The 15680-nt window shown below is 39.4% G+C and overlaps 1 protein-coding gene across 1 annotated transcript; it reads right to left on the bottom strand.

Annotated features, from left to right (window-relative positions):
* Window positions 1-4173: 4173 nt before the first annotated feature.
* LOC117159071 (uncharacterized) lies at window positions 4174-14822 on the bottom strand. Its single transcript, XM_033338596.2, has 3 exons — window positions 11827-14822; window positions 6308-6587; window positions 4174-5312 (listed from the first exon to the last, which is right to left on the bottom strand). Exons 1-3 carry the CDS (start codon window positions 11960-11962, stop codon window positions 4214-4216), a joined length of 1515 nt encoding a protein of 504 aa, XP_033194487.1. The 5' UTR covers window positions 11963-14822; the 3' UTR covers window positions 4174-4213.
* Between the last annotated feature and the right edge of the window lie 858 nt (window positions 14823-15680).

The raw sequence follows: 15680 nt of genomic DNA on the forward strand, positions 1-15680 counted from the left end.
AAATTACCGGTAGAACTGCAATAATTTTATTGAGGCTACATATAATATTACAATATGTTACATAAATAATGTTTACGTCTGACACACGCAAGTTGTGTACATGAAAAACCCTTGACTCCTACGAGATACCGTTGTCAAGGGGTTAACCGGGACTAGGCTGACGTTTGAACAGTTCCGTGATGATTCGCATTTACCCGGAGGCGAGCAAAATCGCAATTTTGTGAAATTTAAAAAAACCGAGCTATTTATAGCGTTATCGTTAAACTACTATTTATGCAATAATTATATTTTGCATTATTTTCATGCAAATTTATAATTTTGCGAATTAAAAGAACAAATGTAGGATAGGAAATTTAATGTATTTTATGTATTAAATATTGTATAACATACTACTTTGAATATTTTATATATTTTTTATGTTATCTGAGATTCTCTATATTCCTCCATCTTCAAATTTCCCATAAATGCATAAAAAGTAAATAGTCCAGCTATGATAAACTATTATTTGATCCTTAATAAATTATCCGGGACTCGGTTGATGATCGAGATCGTTGGTGGTTCACACTTATCTGGAGGCGAGAAAAAATTAAGAACAGAATTTAAGAGAACGTGCGCGTGAACGAGTATCTCGTGCGACTTACCTGCCCTCCCTACATACAACATAGCGGGCGTCCCGTGCTTACCACTGTCCCGATACCTTATCCAGCCGATCCGTTCCACTTGCTGCGACTTATTATTATCCAGAACTGGGTCGATCTTGATGGGTTCCGTTCACCTAGGCTCCGCTTACTTCGTTAACCCTCTCAGTCTCATTGTCTGCTTTAGCGGTCGATCTGACAGAGGTGAAACCGATGCAGTGAAAACTACGAAACTAGAGAATTGGTATGTAAGTTATGATTCGATATAGGAGGAGGGTTATTTCGGGTTTGTTAACGTGTTGCATCTGGGCGTGTAGGATCGTTTCGATTTATATTGAATATTTGCGATGAAAACAGGCTTCATATCGCGATGTGAAATGGCTCGTTTCGAAGAAAATGGTGGCTGCTAAGTAACTTTGTCATGGTAGATGATAATTGAGAGGCTCAATGCACAAGTAGTATAAGCGTTTTTTTTCTTCTGTAACGAGAAACGATGCATAATATTTATATTTACTTGCAGAATTTTCTTATGGAGAGATATTGATAACTATAACGAATACAAGCCACTGCAGCCCGATTTATTCAAAATTTTGTAACTAAAATAAATTTTGTCAAGAAATAATTAAGTGTCCTGATAGTTTTAAGCGATAGAATGTATAGTAGAATGTTCTGATGCTTGAAAGCATACAGATTTAAGTAATAATTTAAATTTATCCATACCTTCCTCAAATTAATGAAAATTTTGTCATTTGTATCAGCTTTTCATTAAGCCCTTCAACAAATATAAAATTTGAATTTTCTAATATATTGTACATGTAGTGTATCATTGAATGTTTATTATGTATCAAAGCATTAAGCAGCTTTAAATTGAAGCGTTGGCGCAGAATGAACGCTAGGGATTTATCTACATCTTCATCATTAGTTAATACTCGCCATCACGCTAGGAACGAGAGTAAATAACGCTTATCTCGATAATGCGGACCATACTTATAGCGCGTGTAAAGTTGTTGCTTTGAAACGATCTGCTGGAAACATCACAGAAGTTTGTCGTACATGCATATATGCCCTATGTGTATTCCAGATCTTGTGATAGAATTTCCATGAAGAACGCTCAAAGTAATGACCGTTCCTTTGAACATAATTTTCTGCGTGTTTCTACGATGAACTGTACACGTTGGTGCATACATATGTATAAAACCATTCTTCTATTTTCTGAAAGACATCTATAATTAAATTTTTGTGTTACTTGTGTTTTACATTTTTGTAGAACATAAATCACAACATTTTCGCAAGATCAATATTAAAAATGTAGTAATTTAATAAATATGGAAGACAATTAAAGATTACAGCAAAATATTCAATTTATTATTACTTATTATTGATTCGAATTTAAATGACTTTAACCTCCACTTCGGCCGATATCATTTCACCTCCCTCTCATCAAAAAAGAGATATCATTCAAAATTGACGTTCTCTTATCAAATTCGATATTCTTTCTGCGCATAAAAGTTGTTACAACATCTCGCTAATTGAATATCACAGGATTTATATATCCGGCTCCCGAGTCTAGTCGGTGAATATCGACCTAAAAGGATCAGCAACTCTGCTGGAAGTCCTCGTGTAACATTCTATAAGAAAAGCGAGAGAGAGTTTGAGGGAAGCTCGCAGTTGGAAGTCACTTATCTCTTCTCCAAATAACATTCCGTGTTATCTGCATGTTTGTCTAACAAGCATGTGGGACACGCTCTGCTCATGAGCTATTAAACTTCGTTATGACCTTGCCGGTCCTTCCACGTCGCTTTATGCGCGTCGTAAAATTTATCTAGAGTTGTGGGCGCCGTGGATTTCGAATAGCGCACTATTCAACCCTTGTTTACCACTGTAAACGCTGCCCCGAACGCCGTGACAAGCACCTCGTTTCTCTCTATACCGAACTATTGGGTTGGGGTTAGGTAGGTGATTGCGGATTTTGTCAATACCACCATTTTCATAATCATTTCCTTTTTATGATTCTTGGTCTAGTTTCTTGGTCTAGTTCTAATTTCTCTGAGTTGCAGGCAGAGGAGACAAGTATTAGGTTGGCACAAAGTGATTGCGAATTTTGTCATTAGGTGGTATTGACCTCAGAGAATGTTATTGCAACTCAGAAAAACTAGAGCTAGACGAAGAAACTAGACCAAGAATTATAAAAAGGAAGTGATTATGAGAATAGTCTATGAAGATGCGTTGAGCGTGTATTTACGTTCACAATATTGCCGTGAACCTTTATGAAGAGGTTTTGCAATCAAAGGGGTTAAGAGGAGAAAATGATTAAATGCGATTAGACCGTTTAATAAAAGAAGAATAATAAAAGAATAATAAAAGAAGATAATAATGTGAATTTAAAGTTAAAAGACTGGAATATTGATAGGTTTCGCATTCACGGTCACAATACCATGACCTTTCGTAGGGACGTTCTTCAATAAAGAGAGTAGTCAATAGTGGAAATTGGTCAAATGTAATTTGTTTTTTCTGTAGATGCAAGAATATGGTATAATAGAAAAGGTAAAGAACACTAATTCAGAACTATAGGACTAGAATATAAGTAGATTTTGCATTCACATACTGTTGTCATACTCGTTCTCGTACTAGTTCATACTGTTCACGCTACTGTTGCATTCTTTTGTGAGAACATTTGACTATTAAAAGACTGGCCAGTGAAAGAGGTTGCTTAAGTATGACTTGTTCTCCATTCTCACCACGCAGAAAAGAAAACAACACAATAAAGGAGGTTAGCAACGCCAATTCAGCGTTAAAAGCATGAAACATAGATACAATTCGCGATATTCTTCATGAAAACAAAGAATAGATTTTCTCGTTTTGGTAGCCAAAGAGTTATAATTTGAGCGCATCGCGCTTAAAGTGATGCGACGTGCTAGACAGGGAGAAAATTTCCCATGAGTGCATTTCATTATCATATCATTCGAGGTACCGGCGAAGTATTCGCAAAAGAGTGAAGCGAAGTTTTTTTTATTCTAATTATAGTAGTTATATTCTCCAAAGCGGCATGAATTGTTGCTTTTACCATGTTACAAGTAAATTTGAACGAACGTTTGATCTTTGTAAGAACGGCGTAGGTTACAAGTTGCAAACGTCGCATTGTCTTCTTATCTTATTTCCCAGAGGTAATGCGGAGGTGCATTGCTGAAATAGCTCGTTCGTGTCCCTGATTTCGTGTAATCTTCCGTTTTAATTATACAAATTTCATTTCGCGGAACGGTGCCCGCTTGTATCCAATGTTATTTTAAATATCTTCATTTTGCATAAACAGAGAATTGCGAAAGAAAATTTTCGAGAATTTCAACAGGGGAAAGATACGATGAGCCTACTCTTGTCGATTTTATAAGTTTTAGAATGCTTAATAGCTTAAAGGAAACATTTTAACGAGTTCCAAAATATAAGATAAGAGAACTCTTTAGATTCAAGGACATTTTAATATATATAACTCACCATATTCTTCTAATAAGGAGATGAAGAATCAATAAAATACATCACAATCGATTAATTCTATTTTATTATATACATCATTCTTCCCGCTACGTGAATGCTTTGAAGTCGCTGAAAAACGTCCTCATCCTTCGATTAAGTTCATCCGCGTACCTCAATGCGGATTCATCGACCCTAACGTCCCCCATCATAATCTCGCAGTCCAAGTGTCTATCATCACAGGCTCTATGATGATGCTTTAACACATCTTCCGGATCAAAATGGTGCGCCCGTCTGGTAGATGGATTCAGTGTGGTCAGAGCGTAATGATTGTGCACCGTTAACGCGCGCCTGGTCGAGACAAAGCTCTTCACCGAGTCACCTTCTGGCGAGATGCAAGCAGTTCTGATTGTGTCCAGATAATCCAGATCAGGCAGAATATTCGTGGAATTGACCTCGAAGCTAGCGCGGTCGGTTTGATTTCTGGTCTGCAGCTCAGGGAAGAAATAAACGTTTCTAACTGAATACGAGGCGAAGTCCTTGAAGTTTCTTCCAAGCTTGATCCTCTCGTCGAGCAACAGCTCATACCAGTTCTTTCTTCTGGCCGGAACGATCGCCTCGTCGATGTCGATGGGCAGCACAAATTCCGATCGATGAAGATTATCGTAGAAGCAGTGATTGTAGGGTATCAGCTCCATACGTCTCTTGATCCAGATGTCCTCGCTGAGAAACCGCCTTCTAGCGATCTTCTCGTTCGGTAGATCGCCCGGCAACGTCAGATTGAACCATCTGATCACGTTCGATCGCTCGTACAGCCTCAACACCTTCAACACGTTCTCGTGAACATTGAACACGTAAAAATAAAAGTGCTCGGCACCTAATATTCGGTGGAATTCGACAAAAGCGACGATCTTCCGAGAGATGTCCTCGTCGAAGTCCAAACCCTTGATGCAAAGTGTGAACTGACGGCGTCGTTCCTTCGCCTCGTTCCTGTCTTCCCCGTTTATCGTTAAACTATGACTAGCATTCTGGTGGCAGGGCTCCAGGCCTACGTACACCTTCGACGGCTCGATCGCTGCATCCGGTGGTAATTGACAACCAACGAGGATCCCCGCATAGCTATCTACTGTCTCGCCCCACTCGTCCAACCAAATCGTCGACACAAGTGCCTCCACGCTGACAGCTCTGCCACGTTCTTCCTCTTTGTACCTGAACGAACAGAGATTATATATTTGATAATATATAGATAACATTCAATATATTTAGATAGATTTCAAAGAACATATCGCGACTTTAATTCAAGAAAGTTTTTGTATTAAACGAACCTTGCTACTTATATTTTCTTACATGTAAACGAGCAGAAACAAAGATTATTAAGTCTCGTGTTTTTAATAAAAGAAATCTTCCTCCCGGTGTCTGAGGAACGTGCAAAATCAGTAATTTGTGCTGAATCTCGGAATATTCAGATAGGGGCCAATGTTTTTTGACTGAAGGAAGTTTAGTTTCGTGACCGAATTTACATAATCGTTCGAATTATGAAACAGCTGCCTGCCCCTCGAAGAAGGTCTAAAGAAAGTTTGATAGTAACCAGGCAAGAAGTTAGATTAAAGCAACTGTTCATGGATGATGAGTGCGGAACTCGATTAGCCCTATCTTATTATATGTCGTTGGATTATCTCGTTATTTTGATATAGTATTATCCTAGCAACTTTTAGGCAAGAAGCTTTTAAGGATGAAAACGATATGGCTTTGGAAACACGGCGAAATTTCTGAATTGTCAAAAGGATCATCTGTGAATTGTGTACTTACTTATGCATACTTATGCATTTATGGAAGATTTAAAGATGTATAAATATACAAAACGTGCATAACATATAGAAAAATATATAAAATATAATGCAATAGTACTGATTATAATATTTAATAGAAAAAAGAAATCTCTATTTAAGAGTTCTATTCCCTAGTGTTCATAGAAACATTAATTTCCATAAAGATCCGTAATCTAGTAATAATATGGAGAGTTGAAGATCCACTGTGCTGAAATTTACAAATTTTCCATATAATTTTTTAGACCGTGACCATTTAATTATGCAGAATCGCGATCAACCGCCGATACCAGGGCTTTACTGTATACCGGAAGTAAGAACGGTTGAAGTGACTAGAAAAGATGGAAAGGCTGACTCGCTCGCGAAAAAATGTCTCACCAGACGGTGCAGAAAAGGCCAGAGGTCGGTAGAGGTCCACGTTTAACGCCAATCACCCTGAGGCTTGGGTAACCGGCCACTCTCAGGTCCAAGTGGGCGCTGTACAGGAAGAGCTGTCCGGGGATTGTCTCGAGCCACTTCTCATCGGTTAACTTGAACGTATTTAACGTCGTTCCATACGTTCCATTACCGTCGCACTCCTTGGAGGGTCTGTAATCGAGTGCCAATCTCCGCGCCCATGAGTAAGCCACGATGCTTCTTGTGCCCGGGGGTTCGCCACCTGGAAAATGTGTCAGGGAGATTGAGATTGTGATAGTCGCGTGACGCATGCTACACTCTGCTCATTAACGCGGAAGCGGCGGTAGCGCACGCTTTTCGGCTAATTAATTCGATACGAGCTACGTACGCGATGCGGGTTATTAAATGGAAAGCTACATCGCGTGAAAGATAAACCATGGTCGCTTAAGTATTTACGGAGGCTCGAATGTATCCGCGCTAGATAATTAAGTTCGTTTTTCTAGGTAGCGTTTATACTAAACATTGGTTTAATCTTTTAATGGTGTACGTGGGTTATGAGTTAAACTCACGCATTAATCTTAACATTGATTTCTATGAGTATTAAGATATTTATGAAAGAATACATATTTAAAAACTTTTAGGGGAATTATTTCAAGTTTTGAGAAGTATGTATCCATTCTTCAATTAGAATTATCTTCGTTTAAATTTCAAATGTTTGAATGAAATTTTTAATGACCTGTTGTAGTAAACGTATAAGTAATTAAATATTACAGAATTTTTTTAGTTCTGGTGAAAACTTGGAATAGTAAAACTTTGACATGAACTCAGATAACTTAATTCACCTACGAAGATTTACTACTCTTGCGTTATTAACTCTTCCACTGAATATATTCCGGTGATATTCGCGGAAAATCAATTTTATCGCAATAATTTACCGAGGTAAAATAAGTTTGTTTAATTAAAATTTATAGCTTTTGCTAGCAATAATTGATTGAGCCTACACTCCCGCTGTGCAAGTGAAAATAATTCTAACTAACGGAAAACCCACATTAAAAGATATTGCACCTGTAAACAGTTGATTAACAATTTCCTTTATTATCAATCGTGTAGCTATGATAGTGTCATCGTTCCCTGCGAATAGAAAGGAAGCCTAGACACCTCGACGATCTTTTACCGGACGGAAGTATTACGTCATCGAGCGAGGCCGGACGCTGTACGTCGTGAATACGTTTACGTGTCAGTAAACGATCGTGCTACATTTAAATTGTTATTTCCATAAATTCTCGGTAATTTCTCTCTAATTCCTGTTCTAAGCGATTTCGAAACACGTCACTGACCTCCGATAAGCATCGATTAGCTACCTATATAGAATTTCAATTGCTCTTTTGGTTAATTGCTCTGTAATAGCAAATATGCTTTAACGTATATCGAAGGGAAACTCGTTTTGCGTAAACGTCACGAATGACCAGGAGTCATGACCACTGGTTACCCTGATCGTACTTTTATTCCATTTTCTGCCATCACGATCGATTCGTTTAATGGATTCAATAGTGAGATATGTCATTTGTTCACGCACGACGAAACGTAAATAGAAACTAGCTGGTTGTCAGTTCTACGTGACCGTTTATAATCAGTGTTTAAAGCGTTCGTTAACTGTTAGTTGTAGAATGAATTTTTATATAACTTGCTTCTTACATAGTAATTTGACATTTATATTTGAATTTTTATTTAAACATACATGTAATTTTTCATATTTGAATTTAATTATTTATATTTAGATTCATTTTCAAGTTTAAATTCGAATGCGGCTTTTCAAATATGAAACCCGAGTTTCTATGTTTAAATCCCATTTTTTTAAACGAATGCTTTTCTCATTTATATCAAGTTCTTGAGAAAAACTTGTCTTAGATTCGACCAAATTAAGCCACCTCCGTAAATACTTTCCAAAACTAAAACTATTACTTCAGCAAAACAAGCACTGACAACTGCTAAGCAAACAAAGATACTCTCATTACAATGATTCCCGAATTAATCACGACCGTTAAGCCCAAGAGGCACGATACGTGAAAGGCACGTTTACCGTTAATATTTCACTCCTTTCTTCTAGTCCTATCACTTCTTCAACCTAGCATAAATCTGTACTCCCAAAGCATCTCACACCTGTGCACATAAAATATCCATCTTCCGTTAATTCTCGAATTAAAGCAGCTTGGCCGACCAATTAAATCCATGCCCTTCGGCGTGCGATCGGTGTGCGAATGTTTCGATCACGCTTTCTGTCTGTTTATCTGTTTCTGTCTCTGTCTCCATCTCTGTCTCTGTTTGTTCCTCTCTCTCTCTCTCTCACTGATATCCCAGCTTATGCATCCTACTATGTACAGTGTACAGTCACTGTACAATCGTTAAAAGTTGTGTCTACCCTTGACCCAACGACTGCGTATTACGCTGATGCCGCGTACCATCGAAGCCTGCCCTTTAGCAACTTTGCTTCCTGCTTTCTCTCGGAGACGCCACGGTTCGCTAGTTTTACGAGAAAGCGAATTCTGCTACACGGTAACCGACAGAAATATGAGAATGAACCGACGACGGTCGAAGAACTATGAAGAGAAGAGGCTTCGAGGCTCACATTTTCCAGTAACTCGCAGAGGTGAAATAGTTGGAGAACGAGAAGAAAGAGGGTGTTACGTGGAAGAGGAGGCAATCGGTAGATGAATCGAGCTGTAAATTATGTCACCTAATGAAGTCGCTACCGCCAAGGAACCGTGTAAAGATTTGTGTCCACGATAAGCCTGTGTCACCGCACCGCGGTTGATTTACGGCCCTCAAGGGGCGAGCTTTTTGTACGCCATTCCACTCGACTCGATTTCGACGGTTTTCTCAGGGAATTAGTACGTGCTGGTGCTTGGAGATGATAGTTGTTCGGCTTTGGGTTTAATTAATTTGGAAGACGAAGTTTGGATTATCCGATCTGATTTCTGATCTGAAATCTGATTTTAAAGTTTAGAGTGGGTGTCGATGCGATGAATGGTGAATGTTTTAACGTGTTATATCAGTCATCGTATTTGATTTATTGTTTGTTAATTATGTAGTCTTGAAGTTACAATTTCCCAGTGATCTTTATTGTAAGATTATTATTTCACCACTTAAAAATTAGTTTAAATTGTTGGTAGTTGATTTAGGACTTTGAATCATTTTACACAATTAATTGTGAGTGAATTCTGAAATTTTGAATTATTTGAAAAAATTAAACAGAAGATAAGATATAGAATTTTTTAAAAAGCACCTGAAATTATATACCGATATTAAATTGAAGTTCAAATCTGCCAATTTAGGCTTAGAAAATCTCTCTGGAACTATTCTTTCCCTTATTCATGGATAAAGGAAAATTTCAATCCACTGTACCGAAACAGAACTGCAAATCTGTAGCAAGAGATCTTCTGATTATTCAGCTACATTGGTCATAAATCATAATAGAAAATTTACTTTTATCTTCACCGAGATTCCTCTTATGCAAGCCTGTAGAGTATAAAATGAAACGTTCGATTCACATCGAATTGCTGGCCGAACAACTTATTTGAAGGAAATCTAACACGTTACTCAAAGAGAAACAGCGGGCTCGTTAAAATTGACACAATTAAGCATAATCGTTCGAACTATGAATTAATGGTCGGTTGAAGGCACGTGTGGAATTTTTCTATTCTTTGTCGGCTAGAGCCAAGCGCTGGGAAAGTATTCACTAGTAGGAAGTAGTGCGAACAGTAAAACACAAATCTCCTACTAAACTTGGAACGAGGCTATCCTAACACATGGGAATGGCTTTTGCGATTGTAGAATCTTCTTGTAGCGTATCAATCGCTGTGTCAGCGAAAGGACTCGAGCATTTCGTCACTTTTACTTTTGTCCGGAGCTCCATTTTCGTTGCGTCAGCCAGAAATACCTTTCTCTTGAATTACGACCGGTACTATAAACTTTACGATTTCATAAAGATGGTGAATAATTACCCTGGCTTGGGTATACTATGTAGTAGGAATTTAATATAATTTAACATCATATAACCTTTGTATCTTCGTGTTTTTTAAAACCGAATTTACCAAGAGTCTAAAATTATTTCTTGTTTTTTAGTTATATTTATTCAAAACGCTATTTATAAACATAAAACAATAAATTTTGCCAACGTAATCATGATAGTCATGTCTTATCCGAACATAGATAGTATATTTACGCAAATTCATATTTGTATACTATATCGTATATTTTTTACACGTAATAATGCTAATAATATTTCAAAATGCCGTAAAATACATAATACATTCTGAAAAAAATTTTACAAGTGTTCGAACAATTTCGTGAGTTACTGCATCTGTCATATTCCTGCAGAGGAATCTTAAAGTTATCTTGTTAAATATTATGCAGATCAAAAAATTCCTAGTGCTACTATAGAAGAATATAGACTTCCTCATAGATGTAGATATATGATTATTATTCTTGTTCTTTCATCTTGATCTCGCTAAAAATTGTTCGCTCTCGTAAAATTCTTCGAAAGAAAGATGTATCGATATTTGACGGACACGCTCAGGAAATTTATGACACATTTTGAAAAGCAGCGATCAACCCATCAGGAAACTTATAAATTTCTCATGGTCCCAGATCAAGGTACTTGCACTTTGCACAGCTTTGATATGCAAATACTTAGATATAGGAGAAGATAAAAGTTGCACATTTGCATATTTAAAGAAGCTGTTATCGATGATCTTTGACTCAGAGGGCTTTCATGCTAGGAAAATAAATTCGAGATTCTTGCATGGCGGAATTCACTTAGCTCCGTGTCTCGTGAAATATTGCTTTCAAAATAAGGCAAAGAGGATGTTTAGTTTGCTACATAAAATATTCCAATAAGATCAGACGCCATTCCTTATCCTTTAATTAGATATTCGCTAATTACTAGGTATACTTTTGTACATATTTTTACTTCACAAAATATATTTAATTAGATATAATTACATTTTAGAACAACGATTCTAAAAATATCTCAGAGATGTCAAGACTGAATTGAAAATTTAATTTTCTTAACTACTACTTTTTTTCTTATACTTAAGACGTCTGATTAATTTAATTTAATTTAAGAAATGTCAATAAGTATTCTTAGAAAAGTAAAAGTAAAAGGAAAGTAAAATTTCCATGAATATGGCGTTTAAATTTAAGAACTTTTTATTCTTCGACCTACTCTCTCACAGATACCTATTCACGAGTTTATTCAACGCGAAACTTAACTAAAATCCCTCGCAAGGATTCGAAAGGGACAAAATCAGCGGTGTCTAATCGCCTAGCATGAAACAACCGAATAAAGAAGGAGATAGAAAGAAACAGAGAAAAAATAGGCATTGTTAGGTGGCAAAGGCGCGTTAGTGGGTACGGGCTGCGAACCGTTCAGCGATAACGAAAGGGCAAGGGTCGCGCGCTGCTGGAGGCGAAGGAGCGCAGCAACGGAGAAAATTGCTTACCAGGCGTAGGAGGAGGATCCGCTGGTGGATCCGGGAGTTGTGGCGGCGAATCAAGCAGAGTCAACACGCACAACGCGGTGACCAGCACGGCGACTAGGCCTACTCTGCATAGCCTCCTGGTTCCTGCGACCGACATATTTGCTCCCGTCCGTAGTCCCGCGTGATCGGTCGAGCGCCGCCGCTCGACTTTCGATCACCGCGCGAGCCTCGAAACGCCCTTGAATCGATCCATATTTAACCGCGATTTGCAATTCAATTCTCAAGAATCCCAAGCTGAGGAATCTTCCTGAAGAGATTAAAGTTCGTAAAGAACCAACGACTAGCCCTGGTAAAGACTATCGCACGATGACGACGATGAAAGTTGTTGATAAAGAACTAGGAAGTATTGAGAATCATTTTTTCGTCGTTAACCAGTCTCATCGTTGATACCAATGACTGCTATGATCGCAAAGTGGATGTACCGTTGCATAAGCCTGATTCAAGTTTCGAAGTTGCGTAATCTTCGGTAGATCGATAGTAGGATTGAAATCGATCCGCGATAGCGTGACGCATTCCCAGAGATCGCTTCGAATTCGTAGCGACGGCAGAGAGGATCGATCAGCGGGATCAGGCTTTTCTGGTTCCGTCGACTGTTTTGCATAACACGCTCCGCTACACTTTCATCGTTCTTAATGCTCCTCCACGCGGGTCTAATGATCTAGCAGAGAAGCCGCGCGACATATATACGCGGCCAGCCGCTGACTGGTTCACTGGAATCGCGGAAATCTGGATTTATAGGATGCGGACGCCGCTTTAAACGCGATCTTGGCGTGCGTAGCGGGCATTCGGCGCCGAGATTGAAAGTTGGCACGCGATTCGGCTTTCACGACTAGTTATTCTTGACCACTGATCGACGAACTTTCGACGATTTCTCAAGTCGATGACGGAACCTTCTTTCTCTTTTCTTCGCGATCTTCTTCCTTTGCAGATGTCTGATTGGTGTACCCTTCTGCAACCTCGATCGATATCATCGAGCAATAAAACGAACTCGTTTTGCTTTTCAAATCTTGGAGATCGGCGATCATCGCGCGTAACCGTGAAACCAACTCAAAGGACGATCAGTGATGGCTGGCCTTCTCGGAAAAGTCGTTTGCCAGCAAATCGACAGACCGGTACTCGCAAACGAGACGCGCAACCAGCCTGTTTAATAATCGCGGCCGACGTGTGGGTTCCAAGGTGAGCACACGAATCCGTCTTCCCGAGCTACGTAAAAACGAGCGTGGAAGCTACACGACCTCCCACGCGACGCTCCAGCTTCTTCGTAGGCCGGTGGACCATGTATGGTCGTGCTGGTAGCTCTTTCAGAGAGCAACTCCCTGGGACCGTCGATAATCTAATTAACCCGGTATCTCTGTCGCTTTAAGCGTTTTTTGTGCACCACCGTTTCTTCTGCATCCCGTCAATCCTGCTCCCGGTCGGTTCGTACGCTTTGCTCGCCTCTTTTCCTTCCTTCTTCTCCCCTTGTTTCCTTGATAGCTCTTTTTTTCCCTCGTGTTCTACGTCTAGTTCTTTCTCGGCCTATTTGTAACACGGATCACGAATCAATGGATCCATCCATAAGACCATCGTTACCGAACAATGGTGTCGACAGATCGGCGCGTATCTCTCATATCGATTCACGCTAGCGTGACCATTCCAAATTCATTCGCCATCACGTTCAGTTTCGCCTCAGAACGATGATCGTGGAATGATGCTCGGTGATGAGATTGCGTTTCTTTGTCGCTTGAACCAGGCTCCAAGTTCTCGACACCTTTCTGTTAATTCGAACCGTGAGAACAGATCTCTCGATCAACGTTCGTTTACGACGAGTAAAATTTCCCGTTCGAATGGATAGATATGGGTCTCGTATATGGACTAAGCTTTACTTATCGTTAGTTAACGAAGCATTAAGACTTTAAGAGGATTGTAATATTCGTGTTTCTACCTGGCCACTCGACTAGACGTTTTCCGTCTTGTTTTTATCGAACGTCTCCTTTCTCGATCAGCTTGACGTTCGAACACGATGTCGATGGATATAGTATAACGTCACTTCCGCTCTTCATAGTCTAATGAACCGACCAGTGTATAGCCGCTCGACATGGATAAAATAAATCTAAACTTGGACTCGTCAAGTCTTTTTTTCAATCGTTCATTGCTTCAGACGACCACCCAGTAAAAACGTATTCCGTATTCACAGTAGCGAATTGCTTTAATGAAACAGCGGGGCGGAGCTCGCGGAACGTTCGAGTTTATAAAATTCACCTTTTGCTTCTGGACGGAACATCTTACTCCCCTTATCTACACTTCCACATCCTCTTTTTCCACTTATTCGTCACACTATGATAGGGACAGAGCTAGAACTAGTATCTCTTCTTCTCACGATCCATAGTTATCCAGATCGATCGAATTAATTCCCGATTAAATTGAACCATCGCAGAGACGTTCCGATCCACGTGTACTCTTAATCGCGAATTATATCGTCCCTCGATCGAATTCCATCCTCGCGATTCCTATTACACCATAGCAACCACACCTCTACGTACATCCTTCGCTCGACAAATTAACACAACCGCAGATCCTCAATAATCATGTCTATTTATAATCTCGATAACTCTATTGCGTTCTTAACTGCAATCTGTCCATTTCATACATGATCGAAACATCCAGAAATTGGATCATAATTACGATCTTAACCCTCCTCGTCCTTGTTCCACTTACGAATCCTAGAAACCTCAAAGAACACGCGTATCCGTTAAAGAACTTTCTTTAGTTCTGTCAGATGTAAGAAGCCAGCGAAAAACACGTGGCCTAGTGGCCCGGTCCCGTCACCAAAACACAGCCGGTTCCCGTGGAACGTTCGGAGCGCACGTGGTCGCCGGATCGACCGAGCGGATTGGTGCAATCTCGCCTGCGCGAGAGTCCGAAGCGTACTGCGTTCGAGCGGGAGGTGAACGCGCCACCAGAGCCAGCTCGAGTCCCGACGTCTTTGGGCCCGTTGCTTTAGCGTTGCCTCGCCAATGCGCTTTGCCTTGCCCCATCCCTACTCGAACTCGCCTCGCCTCGGCTACAACCTAGCTCTTCCTGGCTATCCTGCCTCGAGATTCTGCTTAGCTACTCTGTTCTGTTTCTCTTCGAGGCCGGATAGTTAGTTGACTTTACCTTGTCGTAGCCTTGCGAACCACGCCGCGTCTTCTTCGCTTCTGTTTTCTTTTCATATTTGCTACTGCTACACACAATTATACTTCTCGTGGATATTTCGCGTGACCGTACCCTCCTGTTGCTGTTTCGATGGTGATTTTATTGGTGATTAAGATGGACGAAAGTTTTTCATAGGACATTGGCGAGGTTTAGATGGAGAGTTTGGGAAAGGTTGATGAGAGGCGTTGATTGTTCTTGGGATGTGTAGGTTTAGATCATTGCTAGTGAGAATCGAGTCGTTATTATACATGGCTAAGTAAGTGAGAAATTAAATGGAAAAGAATATTAGATTTCTGTAACAATGAAATTCGCTTAAGAGAAAGAAATTGTTTATATTGTATAAATAGAGGTATTATGCATATCTTTGTGAGGGGGGAAATCTCAATATGTGTGTCTAATTACAATTCGAAAAATAAATTCGAATCGATATAACATCTTAGATTTATTTATATATACACCGATCATCCGATTAGATGATCGCTTAGATTTATTTATATATACACCGAAATCAAACGCCGATGAACATAAAATTATTACGAAGTATTCCTTCGCAATCTAACAGATTGAATTGTAACATCTGAAATATACAATTTAATTATATAAATTTTCTCAATCTTCCCTTTTCTCCATAAATATTT

Source organism: Bombus vancouverensis, chromosome 7 (genome assembly GCF_051014615.1).
Source record: "Bombus vancouverensis nearcticus chromosome 7, iyBomVanc1_principal, whole genome shotgun sequence".
Taxonomy (NCBI): Eukaryota; Metazoa; Arthropoda; class Insecta; order Hymenoptera; family Apidae; genus Bombus; species Bombus vancouverensis.

Excerpts from the sequence above, each read along its gene's own strand:
- LOC117159071 (XM_033338596.2), bottom strand. The coding sequence starts at position 11,962 with ATGTCGGTCGCAGGAACCAGGAGGCTATGCAGAGTAGGCCTAGTCGCC. Across the intron at positions 6,588-11,826 it reads GGATCCTCCTCCTACGCCTG|GTGGCGAACCCCCGGGCACA; the intron begins GTAAGCAATTTT and ends CACATTTTCCAG. Across the intron at positions 5,313-6,307 it reads GGCCTTTTCTGCACCGTCTG|GTACAAAGAGGAAGAACGTG; the intron begins GTGAGACATTTT and ends CTGTTCGTTCAG.